The sequence below is a fragment of the Dioscorea cayenensis genome, chromosome 5, assembly GCF_009730915.1.
Source record: "Dioscorea cayenensis subsp. rotundata cultivar TDr96_F1 chromosome 5, TDr96_F1_v2_PseudoChromosome.rev07_lg8_w22 25.fasta, whole genome shotgun sequence".
Classification (NCBI taxonomy): Eukaryota; Viridiplantae; Streptophyta; class Magnoliopsida; order Dioscoreales; family Dioscoreaceae; genus Dioscorea; species Dioscorea cayenensis.
The window spans coordinates 21,276,479-21,293,289 of NC_052475.1; the positions used below are offsets into that span (position 1 = coordinate 21,276,479).

The 16,811-nt window shown below is 30.1% G+C and overlaps 1 protein-coding gene and 1 pseudogene across 1 annotated transcript; one reads left to right on the forward strand and one right to left on the reverse strand.

Moving 5' to 3' along the window:
• Positions 1-471: 471 nt before the first annotated feature.
• LOC120260731 lies at positions 472-2,228 on the forward strand (annotated as a pseudogene).
• A 7,027-nt stretch (positions 2,229-9,255) lies between these two features.
• LOC120259922 (leucine-rich repeat extensin-like protein 4) lies at positions 9,256-10,751 on the reverse strand. Its single transcript, XM_039267380.1, has one exon. The coding sequence runs from the start codon at positions 10,713-10,715 to the stop codon at positions 9,396-9,398; it is 1,320 nt and encodes a 439-aa protein (XP_039123314.1). The 5' UTR covers positions 10,716-10,751; the 3' UTR covers positions 9,256-9,395.
• Between the last annotated feature and the right edge of the window lie 6,060 nt (positions 10,752-16,811).

Sequence of the window (16,811 nt, forward strand, 5' to 3'; positions counted from 1 at the left end):
TAAGTCATTTTAGTCCGCTGTGTAGATGAGGAAGTGTAAATTGCAAAGACTTAATTGTATCCAAAAATATTACTGTGGATTAGAATGACCCAATTTGACTAAATATGAGGACTTAATTTACTTAAAAATATTAAAAGAACTAAAAAGGCAGAAAAGTACACAATTATAGGGACTTATACAGTAATTAAACCATATATATAGTTATCAATCAATCATATCAATTACAATAAAAATTTTGGAAGGCTAAGAATTAATTGTCCTCACGTATCATTATATTTGTCTAGCACAGTACGCGAATCACATGTGATGAAAAAGTTGAAAACTCCTTCTGACCAACCGCTCTACACTCGCCAAAAATTTGATCTACAACAGAACACTTATGACCCACTAATTTTAACCCTAACCCTAACAAAACATTAAAGGAGGTCTATATAAACCCATGATGGACAGGATTCTTGAAAATACCAAGAAGAGTCATCTAAGCAACAATAGATGTACAAAGTATATCATAACATTAGAATGTTTCATTTTCTTCATATTCTTCTTGTGTCATATCTTGTTGCATGCAATGCATTAGACAGACATTTCCTCCGGCCTATTTCGGATTCTGATCTCCATTCTGCTGATGGAGTCTCTTGTGAGAGTTGGCAGTTTGGGGTTGAGACTAACAATGTTAGAGATTGGAAACATGTACCCAATGAGTGCGAAGGCTACGTTGGGCATTACATGCTTGGTGGACACTACCGTGCTGACTCCGCCGTAGTTGTCACTGAGGCTATAAAATTTGCTGAAGCATTTGAGCTTGTTGGTGATGGTAAAGATGTTTGGATCTTTGATGTTGATGAGACTACACTCTCCAATCTTCCCTACTATGCTGCCAATGGCTTCGGGTAACCTTATATAATGTTTGTTTGATATTGGAGAATTTTTCATTAATTTGTTAATTTGTTTTACAAATAAAGTAAAAATATATAGTACTATAAAATGTTAATTACCCAAAAATCATGGTATAAAAATTTAACCAAGTTAATTGCAGGACAGCTAAAAGACAATTATTTTTTGTTAAGATAATACATTATCATATTGCTCTTAATTTATTGCATCTTAATAAAATTTAATAAAATTTTTGTGTTGTTTATTAAATATATCAATATAAAAAAAAATACAAACATTCATGCTATAGCTCAATCATTCATTATTGTGTTGTTTTACCAGTGCTTTTCTCATCTATGTACTAATGAAACAGACTCTATTAGTCCATTACATGGTTGCATATATGTGCATCTATTTATTATCGAGTAATTAGTAAAGAAGAAGATTAATATAGAAAGTTTGTTTATTTATTGATTTATGTTGTGGTGAAGGGTTGAACCGTACAATTCAACAGCATTTAATGAATGGGTGTACCAGAGTGCAGCACCAGCGCTGCCAGAGAGCTTGAAACTCTACAAGAAGCTGCTAAGTCTTGAGATCAAGGGTCATCTTCTTGACTGGTAGAACAGAACCCACAAGAGAAACCACCATTACTAATCTACAAAGTGCTGGATTTCACACTTGGGAGAAGCTCTTGCTCAAGTAATATAATTTCTTATCATATATTAATTCTTGTTAATTATTAATTAATGATTAATGTAATATATTATATATTAGTGCACTTGATACTAAATTAATTTATTTATTTCTCAAGTATTAAATCTTAGTTTGAGGGTTGCATGGGTTGCTGCAGGGGGGATGATGTGAAGACTAATTCTCTCGTGTTCAAATCCGGTGAGAGGAAGAAGTTGGTAGAACAAGGGTATAGAATTATCGGCAATACAGGAGACCAGTGGAGTGATCTTTTAGGTTCACCGGAGGGTAACCGCACCTTTAAGCTTCCTGATCCTATGTATTATATAGCCTAATTATTAAATAAGTATGTTTTATTAGCGTATTTATATATATTGCAATATGTTATTTAAGGACGTCCATATAACCACATTCGTAAAACTAAAAACATAAGAGAGGCAGATGTGGTTGATGTTTAGAGAAAAAAAGTGTCTAGACAAAAAGGATTGGATATTGATTCAATGGTCTCGATGACGGACATTCCAAAAAATATGCAGGTGGGTGTTTGTTTTTACTGAGTTATCCTTAAGGTTTAAAGAGTTCTTGGCACTTTTTATTATGCAACTTTTATGAACTATTTTCTAAATAAATATGTGTTGCTTAAGTTTAATATATTAATTAATACTTGCATCGGTTACAAATGCATTGTTTTATTTTAAAAAATATTTGTTAAATTATTGTATAAAATGATTATAATAATAATAATAATAATAATAATAATAATAATGTGATGCCAAATATGGCAAAATTGACACTTGGAATCTTCAAATTCTCTCCAAATGTACCTATCCTTTCAGATCTTTGTGTGCAACACTATGGATTTCATTAAACCATAGCTTTGGATGAACTTAATTGGTTGATCTTTATATTATAAATTTTTTTCAAAGACCCTTGGTATTTTTGAAATTCCAATTGCTTATAAACCTTGCTTTCTTGACTTGGAATACAATAATTTTTTGTTTTCAAAAATGATTAGGGAATATACTTGGGATTTAAATGCCCTGAGAAAGATTTTTAAAAATCATTTTGACTCTCCTATTTTGAGACTAGAGAAGATTAATCCAAGTGTGGAAACCAACTAGTCTGGACTCTGCTCTCTGGTCTCTAACCTAAATCATCAAAAACCTTGTGCTTTCAATCCACTCTTACTATAATGGAAATGACATGTCAGATTTTTATTGGGAAGGATGGAGGAACATTTGGCTTTCAAATGTAGCTCTAGGAGCAAAATTTTTTAGTAGGAGCAAGATGTTTGATTTCTTATATTCATTGAGACTTGGTCCTGACAGGCCTTGCATTTTATGTGGTGCACATATGGGGTGTTTGTTTGAATGAATTTGGAATTATATGTAATTTAAAATATTAGTACTCTGAAAATCCAGTGTAACTCAAAATACACTAGATTGAAGATTTAATTTTACTGCCAAATCGGTTGTAAAATGAAATCCCTCATTCAATGTATTATGAGTTATAATAATTAATAATTATTAACATCATATTATTTTTGTATTCCATAAAAAAAAAAATATTGAAGGTATACACTTAATTTTAAAATTATTAAATTTTTTAATAGAAATATTTTGTCTTATATATAATTTAATACTTGAGAATTTTGTTAAGAATTTATTTTTATCTTAATTTAATACAAATTTTAAATAAGTTTAGAAACTTAATTTAAAATCACCGCAATATAAATAAGTTTTCAATTATTTATTTTTAAATATGTATATAAATGTCCTCTATTTTGTATGGGAAAATATATTAAAAAAATTGTTATACTTATTAGTATATATCAATAATGTATTAATCATATATTAGATTAATTAAATATATAGTCAAGTGGTCATAAAGTGATTACATTTTAATTTTTTTTAACTAAACACAAAATTATATAATACAACATTTGGAATATATCCAACCAAATACAAGATTTGTCTCTTTTATATTTTCAAATTCAGGATTTATAAATATATTATAATTTGAAATCCACTATATTTTCAATTGCATCCAACCAAATACCTATTAAATACATATTTTTCCCACCGTTTTAAAACCTAATGGGTCTGGATTAATTAATGTCCAAAAAATGACAGAATTTCATTTTCAACAAGTGGGAGAGGCTGAGAGAACCTAGCTTGAGTTTCACAATTCCATTGGGCTCCCTTAACACCATTGTCATCCAATTCCATTGGGCTCCAACGGCTTGTGAGATGGAAGTATGGTGGAGGAGCTCGCCAGAGGGCAAAATGTAATTTAAAAAATAATCATTTTTTTTTTTAAACATGAATTACTGGGGGACTAATCAGGTAGAGTCATCAATTGTGATATGCCACTTTCCCAAAGAAGTAGTAAATAGTAATACAATAATTTTTACATATCCAAATAAAAGATGATGAAAAAAATGCATCCAAATTTCAAAATAGTTAAGGAGGGGTATTAGAATGGGATTGATTATGTACACATATTTGATCTTATGCTGGATTACACAACTATTGTAATGAGAATGAGTAATGTGGATAATTATCTATATATACTATAAAAGTAGATGTATAATCTATTCCAAGAGCGTTTTAAGAAACAATTTTAAATTTTTTTAATAACATTTAAGTTTTTATTTTTATTACTTATAATATTAATAATTGAAACATTAATTACACATAATTATTTATGTAATAAATATTCATTAGACCTTTAAAATCCAAGGTATAAAATAATTTATATGGTAGGAGTTGTTTAATTATATTATTTTTCATATGATATTGCTTCAAAACTCCTCACAAAATTTTAAAATCTCCGATGCGAAGCCGGGAAAAATGCCTAATATTATTTAAAGTTAAAGAATTGTATTACCCCAAATTGAGGGGAATGAAGAGTAACAAATATTATTTATGGTGAAATGATACTTACCCTTAGCTAAGATTTAATTAAATAAAAATCATTAATTTTAAAAACTAATTATAATCATTAAAATAAATAATAATTAACATAAATTGACTAATTTTAATATTTAGTTAAAATAATTTAAAAATACTAATTAATATGAATTATTTAATATACATATTTAATTATAATAAATAAAGTGAAATGATATTTTTGCCCCTAATGGATATTTAATTAAATAAAATAATTAATTTACGCATTTAATTATTACAATTAAAGTGAAATGGCACTTTTACCATTGAGAGATATTTAATTACATAAAAAATCATTAATTTAAATAGTTAACTAAAATAATTAAAGCTAATAATGATGAAAGATATATTTAATTATGATAATAATTTTGAATAATGATATTTATAAAATAAAAAAATTAAGATCGAATATTACTCATTATATTATATATGAAAATTATTTATTTGTATTAATGGCATTAAGGTGATTTTGTCATATATTTTTTTATTTTACTAACTAAACACAGTTTTTATTCTTATTCATATTCCTACAGTTTTACACGCTTTCCCTTTCCCATTCCCATTCTATTTTTATATCACGAACCAAGCGGCACCTAAAAGATTCAACACAAGATATTGTCTAGCATTAATGTGAAAATCATTTACCACTGTAGATTGAAAAATAGTGAATAAAATAGCTAAATTATAAACTAAACAAAACAAGTATTTAGGAACAAAGTGTGGAACTTATTACATGAAGCTAAAAACAAGCTAATTAGCTTCTCGCAAAGTTGAAATTATCGCCTCTAAAGAAATCAAGAAAAAAAAAATAGAGATACATCAAACAAGAGAAAAACAAAAAGATTATCGGTTTTTCAATTTCCACCATGTAATAAGGGTATGTTAGGTCCCCCACGTAAGGGTTCAACAAACTTAACATCCTAAACCCTCCACCCCAAGTAAGAGTTCAACAAACCTTACATCCGAAACCCTCCAATAACCTTCTCAACCCTTCACCCCAAGCAAATCCTTCCAAGTGATGCCATGGTCATTGTAACATATACTTTCCTTATAAAACCACACAAATAAATGAATATAAAAGTTTATTTTTATTAAAAAATATTTTTAAAATGTAGTGTGATATTTTCAAATATCTCGAGTTTAAATCCGACCAAACGAAAGTGATGGTGGTGGATCCCCATTGTAGTTAAATAAGCTTACATCCCAAATCTATGCATTAATAAATAAGCACATCAGTAGATGATCAATCCTAGTCTCGCGTGTACCCTGTTACTTAATTGGACTTGTTGTATAAATCAAGATAAAATATATTGAGTTGACAAAAAAAATATTCCAAGTTGATTTTATATTTACTTAATTTCCATTGATAAATTAAATGTTTTAGTATTTTTAAAATAATAACAAGTGTTTATAATTATTTTTTAAAAAATAATTATTAAATATATTTATTTAAATAATTACATATTTTGAATATATATATATATATATACAGACTTATTCCTAACCAAACATCTTTTTGTAGTGTCACATCAATATATGTCATGTTGCATCATGATCAAGTACATAATTATCATTTAAATGATTTTAATCAAAAGAGTGCCGATCAAGCGCCACCAAATTATTTATTAGTCTTTATAATTTTTTAAATATTCTCTATTAGTTTTTCATATTAATTTCTTCTTTAATTTTTTTTTTCAGTTTGACTATTTTTAAGTCTTTACATCAGTTTATTTTATTTAAAAATTTAATTTTATTCCTTTTAAAAAAATGTGCTTCCCATTTATTAGGGGTGATAATGGGACAGAAAATCCCCAATCCCTGTGGAGACCTGGCCTAACGAGGATGAGGATTCCCTGAATCCCTCCCCTGTGGGGGCGAAGAGAGGGGCCGATCCATCCATATTTCCTAAATGGGGACAGGGGCAGGGAATGCACTCCCCACCCCATGGGGATCCCCGACCCAATTATATATATATATATATATATATAATTTTTTCCAGCATTAAAAAATTCAAAAGTCTAAATAATGATGTAAAAAACTCTAATTTTAATTTAATTTGACTAATCACATAAACTATTTATTTTAAACTAATAATAATTAAAATTAGATATAAAAGGTTTTATTTACATTCAAAGGCCTAAGTACATTTGTTAAGTCGTTGTATTTGATTGTAATGGTGTACTACCTACTTGTATGAATTCCAAATTTTATGTTTTACTTTATATTAACAACCATTTGGAGAATTTTTTTTTTAAAAGTTTTCATATGTTGGTTTGACATGTTTGTTGAGCTCTATGTTGAGTAGTTTTGATGTTATCATATTTTTATGTATATACCTATGTAGAGTAGCTTTCATGTTTCAAAATGTAATAATATATTTGCAAATAGAGAATCCTTCTCGGAATCCCCGTGGGGATTGGGAGGGGGAAGCAAATTCTCCCCGTCGGGGAATTGGGGATCGGGAATCCCTGTCCCCGCCATAGGCGAGGACGAGGACAGGTAGGGGCCTCCCCACCCTTGCCCCCGCCCTGTTACTACCCTTACCATTTATTAAGTATATTTTTTATTTAATATTGTGTGTTTACATATAACTACATAAATTTTTATTTAAAATATAACATTTTTGTTTAATTTTTGTTTTTGATGTTTAGTATCTTAGTTTCTTCTTTACTATTTTGTGATTCCATTTAAGATAGTTGAAAGGAATTTATGACAAAAATATTGAAAAATAAGCTATCAGATAATGTCAATGGAAAAAAAAGGATTTTTGGAGATAAGAGATAGTCTAGGGATTTTTTTTATCAAAAGAGAAAGTTGAATGGATGATATGAACAATTTCCCTTAAAAATATTGGTCCATTTTCATGAACATTTTTAATCTTGTGTCAAATAACTAATTAAATTGTACCATTTATTAACTAATAAACTATTATAATATGCCAATTATTTCTGTTTATAATAACATTATCTTTACCATACAAATGAGTACTTCATTAATCCAATCTAAATACTTACATAGAATGGGTTTTCATGTTGAGGCATTTTGTTCAATAAACACCAAAGTGTTATTTAATAGAATTCTAAAATGTTCAACCAAAAATATCCAAATCAATTAGATTTTTTTTTAATATATATAAATGTGACAAGCCACAAATCAAGGACAAGTACATACAAGGAATTGAGCTCTACAACACATGTACGCTCTATTTGAGTGAGCTGAGTTTGAATCCACCTCATTATTGGGACGAATATCTTGTGGAAGGAACTCGATGCCAATAGATTAAATGGTCATTGGCCAAATCAATTAATTTTTTGTCAAAGAAAAATAAGAATAAAAATTTATTTCAGTAATATTTAATGTAAAAAGCTATTTAATTTAATATGTTAGTTTAAATTTATACATTGTCTCAATATTGTTTAAAATATCGTTTTAATATAGGCATAATTCTCTAAATAGTCTCTCTATTTTTTTTCAAACTTACCTTTTTAGTCTCTTATTTTAAATTGTAACCTTTTAGTCCCCTGTACTACTTTTAAATAAATCATGACAGCCCGTTTTTTTACAGTTTAAGTTATAATTTAAGATTTAAGGGGACACTAAATTAAAGTAATAGTTAAATAATACAAAAATTACAGTTTAAAATAGAGGGACTAAAAGGTCAAATTTAAAAAAGTAAAAGATTGATCGGGAAATTTTTACCTTTAATATAAAATTAAAATGTGTATGATTTAAAAAAAAAATATTGTGAATTAAGTAATTTCCCACTCATGCCACATCCACTATAAATCCCATTCCGGTTAAATGACCAAATATTATATACATGTGTATAATATATATATATAATATTTGGTTATGGTAAACATCAATTATGTATGTATACAATTTTACTTTTCTCTAAGTATGTTTGATGATAGTAGTTAGAATATCTTCTAATAGTTATTACACACACAAAGAACTATGTAGATTTGCTGTTGCTTTTACTATACAAAATTACTGTTTGATACTATTCTGTATTGCGCATGAGATGATGGTAACCATTTGATGTAAATCCAACAGTGTCCTCATATATATATATATATATATATATATAAGTTTTCTAAATGCGTTCTTAATTAGTTTTTTAAAAATTAAGAACTTTTGATGACAACAGTTGAATCATGATTTAACAGTTGTTATTTATAAAAATGATAGTATAGTTATTGTGCTTCAATACTATTACATATTGTTATGCACCATACAGAAATGAACAATCGCTGTGAGACTAGAGATGTCCTTTGAAAATACATCCTCACACACACACATATATATATATATAAAAAAAAAAAAAAAATTTTAACAAAATTTCACTATTTATATTATTTGTATATGTAAAAATAAAATAATAAAAAATTAGACTTTCCAACCTCTCACATAGACTTCTCGCCCTTATGCTGAGTTATACCAATATTGGCATCAAATGACCACATCAAATAATAGTTATATTGGCATCAAATGACTACGATCAATATATACATGATACCAAACAATGCTAAATCATATTGAATAATAGTTATACACAATAAATAATAATCACTTTATATTATTTTAATTATAAATAATAGTTATCAGATGATAATCCAAGTCTTATCATAAAACTATCTTTAAATAACAGAAACTTTAAAACATGTTCACAGATGACACTTTGCATATATATATATATTATATTCCTGGATTGGTTGAAAATTAAAAGAATAAAAGATATCACAATAAAATCTGCATTAATGCATTCCACCACCTCTGCCTGATAGTACCAACATGCAGTTCCAAAAATAAAATAAGCTACCATACAACAACAACAACAATAACAACATTAATAATAATTAAAAAGAAAGAAAAACATCAAGGAATAGAAGAAGGAGGAGAAGATGATGATGGAGAAGAAGAGGAAAATGAGACTCCAATTCCTCCAACTCCTCCAACTCCAATGCTAACCATAACACCAGGACAACTCACAGGACCAGTAGAAGGTAACCTCAAACAGCTAAGGGCACCCCCATCCCCAGGAAGCCCCAAACACTCCATTGGAGGCCTCTGCATGCCCCCTCCAGGAATACAATTCCTGGAGAAATCAAACCCCACAACCCTCAGTAAACTCCTTCCACAATCCTCACTAAACCCTGAGAAGAAGTTGAAAGCCACTGTCAAGTTCATCAAGCTCCTCAAATCACAGAAATCAGGCACAGTACCAGACAACTGGTTGTGGCCAATGTTCAACACTTCAATCCCAGTGAGACAAGACACAGAACTTGGAACATGGCCTGTGAGTGAGTTAAAGCTCAAATCAAGAACTTCAATGTCTTGTAATTGCCCAAGTCCATCAGGAATACACCCTGTGAGCTTGTTGTTGAGGAAAAGCACTTCTTTTATCACAGAATAGCCAAAGCTGTCAGGAATGGAGCCTGAAAGCTTGTTGTTTGCTAAGGTGATGACTGAAGCAGGGGAAGTCCAGAGATTCATGGGGATCTCACCTTCAAACTGGTTGTTGTTGAGGAAAATGGCATCAAGTTGTTTGTCAAAGAGCTCACCAGGGATGGGACCAGAGAATGAGTTGAATCTGAGGTCTAAGTAGATCAGATTGGGAATGTAGAGAGCTTGAGTAGGGAATGGACCAGAGAAAAGGTTGTTGCTGAGGTCTAGCTCAGTTAAAGACTGTAAATCTTGGAAGGTGTCAGGGACAGTGCCAGTGAAGCTGTTGGAGTTGAGATGGAGAATGTTGAGGTTGCTGAGAAGGGAGAGGGCAGGGACAAGAGTGCCTTTGAGGTGGGCATGGTTGAGATCTATGCCTGTGATGGTGGAGAGACCTCCAGGGAGGTTTGAGCAGAAGACACCCTTGTAGGAGCAGGGATTGGGGCCAACCCATGTTGATATGACTCCATTGGGGTCTTCTGTTATGGCTGCTTTCCATGTTTGAAGTGCTGTGTATTCTTTGTTTGATGGAGTTGAAGTTGATGGAGTTGGAGTGCTTAAAGTTGGAGGTGGAGTTGTTGTTGATATACCTCCTCCTCTGCCATTGATCCAAACACCAATGCCTCCATTAACGCCAATGTATGCAGAGATCTTCGGAAATGAGAGATGGAGAAGAAGAAGGGTTGGTAGGAGAAGTGAGAGCTTGTTATTGTTGTTGTTGTTCATTGTTGGGGTTGAGAAAGAAGAGATCATGATGTTGTTGTTGTTGTTGTTGTTGTTGTTGTTGTTGTGTTTGTTGTGGTTTTTGGATTGGAGAAAAGATGGTGGGTTGATGGGTTTGGTTGGGTTGGGTTGGGTCTGTTGGTGGTGGTGGGGATTTGATTGGATGGTTCTTTTGGTTTTTTTAATTATTGAAATAGGGACAGCCAATATTGTGAATTAAAGTTTTCATTCTTTGTTTGTGGTTTTGTGGTGAAGGAGGGTTTTATGAGGGGATGGCTTTGGACTTTCTGACATTTTGTGATTTGGAGTGAAGGATTTATTTTGGTTATGATTTGTTTTTGCATCTCTAAAAGTGTTAATATTTTGGGTTTAGGGTTTGGTGTTTGTTTAGGGTTACACATTAGTGTATTGTGTTCAAAGGATAAAGTTTAAGATTAGGGTTTAATGTTTAAAGGTTTGAGGATTAGTGTTAGGGTTTAGTGTTTCAATAGTTAATAGATTTTTTTATTTTCAGTTATCAAATCTAAATTTATTATTTTAAGCAATGTAAACAAAACAAAAGTATCTCTATAAGTTGGAGGTTGAGGATTAGTGACTTATCCACATTTATCTAAAATAATAAAATAAAAATCTACATCAGTGTAAATATAATTTTTTGCTCAATTCGAGTCTTTGTAAAACCGTTAACTTATAACTATAAACACATAAAAAAAAAAACACAAACATTTGCAATTAAAACATGAAAACTACTATCTCAATAGGCAAGTGGCAGTGCAATTAACTTTTATGCAGAAAGTCAAGAGTTCGATGCTATTCTAAAGCATAATTGAAATTTTATAGTATGTACTGAATGGTTTATTCACTTTCTAAAATTAATAATAATAATAATAATAATAATAATAATAATAATAATAATAATAATAATAAAAATAAAACATTAAAAAAATTGAGAAAGCTTTGATAATGACTTTCTTCTGTTTTTTTTTTTCACCATGAAGCCTCCAAAAGAACAGCAACTTATAATTCCCGTTTAAAGGTTCACATTAACAAGTGAGAAGCAACTGGAATCCATGAAAACAAACACCAACCTCACTCTACTCCAACAGTCCAACAACATGAGTGGCACTCCTATAAAGTTTGTCCACTTTTTTAGCATGGCTTTCTCCATCTTTTCTCTTATTCCTTTGCAAAGTATGTGCTTCCTTCTTTTTCTTCTTTTCTCTTGTCTTAGTTCACACTCTTCTCTAAGTTCTTATTGTTGATATATTAGTGATGAATAATTCTAACATTAATCTCAATTCAAAAACAACATTGTAACATTTCCTTGAAAGTGATTTATGAAAGTGGTATTATGTCATTGTCTGTTCAACTACATGCGGTAGTGCAAATTACATAGAATTTCGTATTTCTTGTTGTAATTATTAACATTTCAGATTTTAAAAAAGTTTTTTCTTTGAATATTATGTAATCTAAATAAATGTATTTGCATATGCTAAACATATAATCATATCAATGTTTATTAAATTATAGATATTTGTTAGGTTATTGTTCATTTGCCAACAATTTTATTTTTAAAAGACATGTGATACTACAAGTAACATAGGATTTTGTATTTTCTTTATAATAATTTATATTGCAGGTTTTTAAGGATGTTTTTTCTTTTGATGCAATTATGTAATTTAAATAAATGTATTTATATATATATATTAAACCAAGCATTAGTGTCCATATAAATATTTATTAAATTAACATACTTTTTATATTATTTATCCATATATTTAAAGTAGTTGTATAACTACTTGGCAAGAATTTTAAGAAAAAATTTTAAAAAAAAAATTAATTTTTTTTCCCATTGTATATAAGTCTTTGTTTATATGGAATGTGATATTAATAACTGAACTTTTCGTTTTTTATTTCACTAAGTGTTTCATTAAATCTTTCAAAATAATTATAATTATTAAAAAAAATATTTTGTGGGAAAAATTTACTAACAGTTTGTGCATTGTTTGTAGTTATTAAAATCAACTCAAACATCATGTTGTTCTGGACTCTAGGTTTGGTATAAATCGTTTTAATATCAAGTCATTCAGGTAAATACTTGGTTAATAAAAATGGTTTAAAATATTATTTTAGAATTATAAATTATTTTTAATTGTATGATATAAAATAATATTTATTACCGTTTGTTATTATAAAATAAATAATTTGATAAAAAAGCAAATTATTAATAAATTTTTGTTTATATTAAATATTGTATTAATAATTGAAAAAATTTTTCATTGCACTTGCAATAAATGTCTAAGAGACCTTTTAAAACCAAGACATACCAACCGTTTCCATTAGAGTTATTTAAATCATAGTTTTAGAGTTTTTGTTATATGTACATTTATATATGATGTTGTCTCAAAACCCTCAAAATTATAAAAACAACATGATGCAAAGCAAGGGAATTTGCCTAATATATATTTATAAAAGTTGCTATATTTTGTTATTTGTTCATCCACAGTTTTATTTCTAGAAAACATGTGGTAATGCAGATAATTAGAATTTCGTATTTATTATTTATTGTGATAATTAATGTTGCAAGCTTGTAAGGGTGTTTTTCTCTAAATGTAATCATGTAACCTAAATAAATATATTTATAGATGTTAAATACAAGGCAAACATATATATATATATATATATATATATATGAGGATTAATCTTTTATGAACGTTCATAGATAAGAAATCTATGGATGTTCATTATCAGCAGTTGGATTGAGATCTAACGGCTAACATTAATGAACAGTAGTTACTATAGTAACATATACAGTAATTACTGTTTGAACCACTACAATGAGCAGTAATACTATTCATCAATATCAGCTGTGGGATCATGATCTAACGGTTGATAATTGAACGTCCATAGATTTCTTCTCTATGGGCATCCATAAAGGATGTAAATTCTATGTGTGTGTATATATATATGCGATTATGTCATTATTCCTTTGTCCACATCCTTATTTATAGAAGACATGGTAATGCAAATATAGGATTTTGTATTTTTTTTTTTTTAATAATTGGTTCTTTAAGTGTATTTTTTATAAAAGGGGATAAACTACTAGTCTATCTGTTCTATTGAAGATAAAAGAGAGTATAAAAAAAATGTAAAAATATATCATCCACTAGATACAAAGAAATAGCTAGAAAACGACTGAGAAATAATAGTGAGGAACAACAAAAAAGAACATAATGAGAGATTAGCACTAGCACACAAACCATTCATGGAATGACTGGATGAAGAAAAAAAACAAAAAGCAAACTCGAGGCTTCTTTCAATGTTGGTGATCGAATCCTCGATTTTCATCATGTTAGAAACTGTAGAAACCTATGAAAGAAACATGAGATCAATTGTCACCATAATGGAAATTGGCAATAATGTTTTGGAATTAAAATGTGCTCATTGTGTTTCAACCAACTTTTACAAACAATGGACAAGACAGAAGATCACATGCGTCATTTAGGAAGGTCTCAAAGTCAAATAGCCAAAAATCCCATAATTCACCCTTGGAACTGTTAGGCAATATCGCAAAAATCAAATAACATTAAAAGAGCATGCAGAAGCAATAATATATTTGCGATATATATTATAATTGTTTTAATGAGCACCTTAATTTAATTAAAAGGCCTAGAAAATTACCTCTTAATGATTTTCTTTCCTTTGATGCGCCGAATTTATCTCTCGGATTGTCGTAGATCTCCTAGCGCCGAACAAAAGTTCCACGCCTCTAGATCACATGCCGGAATTAAGAGACAATCTCCTCTTCTTCTCCAAATAGCGGCTAGGGTTAGAGAGGAAAAGAGAGCTAGGGGATTTTCTCACTAGAGAATTAATTGAGATGAGATCATAGTTGGAGAGGAGTAATATTTATAGAAACTTCATAAAACATAATAAACATTATTCAATTATGAGTTCTATTCGAAATACCAACTTTCATAATATGATAAACATCATTCAATTATGAAGTCATATTCAAAATATGAACCTTCATAATATGATAAACATTACCATAGAAGTTCTATTAGAAATATGAGTCCTAATCTAACTAAAACCACTTTTATCTTTGAGTCCTCATAATTTTGATTATCTATTCGACTCCATCGAATTTAAATCAAAATTTAAACTTAAGACAAAAATCTAGACCAATTTACAATTTCACTCATCCCATGAAGTAAAATTGTAAATTGACAATTTTACCCATGTACTCAAAACGAGACTGATTCTTTATCCCTTTAAGCGTGACTCCCTAGGTTCGTTCCGATTGGCAATGGGAGGATACCAAAGGACGTGGGTGACACCTAGTCAGCCCCGTGGCCCCATGTCGTAATCCAATTGAACACGAATGAGTAGATCATTACGAACCTTTCCGATTATGATTACCATATGTGTATAAACCTTTCATTCTTGTATCCCAACCAAGTGAGAGCCATGGTAATTGTCAAACTCACTGAACTCGATCATATGCAAATAACTATAGTGGGGTGAGATTACCAAACTACCCTTCGTGCCCCACATGATTAGTTTGACTGCCTTGGCCAAAGTCTTCTAATCTCACATACTTATAATCGCATAGGATACTGACTCGTTTACTTCTGAGAGAACGAATTCCTTCTTGGTGATCACTCACAACTGCTACTTGCCCGACATAGCCGCACTTTGAGGTTAACCCTACCAAAAGGTGAACTGAGCCTAACAACTCTAGTAACAGACTAGACGTCACAAGTACATTGTAATCATGATACCTCAGGTCTAAGGTCCACTCATATGATCATAACCAACAATCCCAGTCATTGACTGTCAAAGAGTAAAACCCATGTGATTGGATTGTTGTAAGTCCTGTTCGAATACACCAATTCTCAATGATGTATTTATGACATATGCTCCCACTATTCCATAGTGTTCAACTAGCACTCTTTGTCAAAGTATATGTCATACAAATCCTTACGAACCTTTAACGCCCAATTAAAGATTCTCTGATTTGTGAACTATTTAAGTGTATAAGTACCAAACCCTTCTAGTGCTCTTCTATTTATCCCACAAAGAGTAGAAGGTTTAACGTAATACACATGGACTATGACATTCAAAACTAATTATAATGCCATCACAAGATATATATGAACATCAAAATAAATGCCTATTTAATAAGAATAAGAATGTATAATACAAATGAAATGCCCTAATACAAGTATCCTCGTTGGCATTCGAGGGCATAATCCTAACATGAACTTATATAATTGGTGAGTTTGAAAGTATGACCAAATTGATTCCATTCTCAAGTAGCAACAAGGCAAAAGATAAAAAGGTGGTAAACAAAATCAATCACTGAGTGATTAAAAAGCGCATGCACATATAATGGTTAGAAGTCTATTATATATATAAGCTAAATCAATCGCTTAGTGATAATGAACATATGTAATGTTTAGAAGTCTGTTGCACACCCATTGATGGTAAGATTTTCAAGAGTGAGAATCTTGTTGTCCCAGACTAACTAGTTAAGGATATTGATTTTTCAGGGCAAGAACCTTTCCTAACAACTAGCATCAAAGAACAGCGAAGGCCACAGTCATTTAGGAAGATGTAAAATGATTTAATTGAGAAAATCCAGTTAGAAGTCAACCCCAAAGTTTGGAGTTATTGAGACTAGATGAGAGATGCATGTTGTTGAATTGTAGGTATAGTCAAAAAGTCTATTTAGGTAAGGAGGTTGGGAAGGAGTTCCTTAAACAATACTCATGGGATACCTCATTTTTTAAAGGTCTTAAGCCAGATATTCATAGGAGCTAGCATAACCATTAACCCAATAGTCTTACCAAAGAAACGTGTAAACACACCATGCCAGATCAAAAGGCAAGGAGATAGCTAAGGATCCTGTCCAAAAGAAAGACATTCTTTTAAGAAAAGAGTGGTGGAGATTCTAATAATGGTTGTTCTAATAATAGTTAAAGTAAATAACTTGGGCTCGACACTATCAAGTGTCGGTCAAAATTTTCTACTGGTATTCATCTAGGAGAGCATTGTCAATCTCCTTGAAATTCAAAATTCCCCACCCCCTTGCTCTTAAGATTTGCATAGTCATCGCCAGCT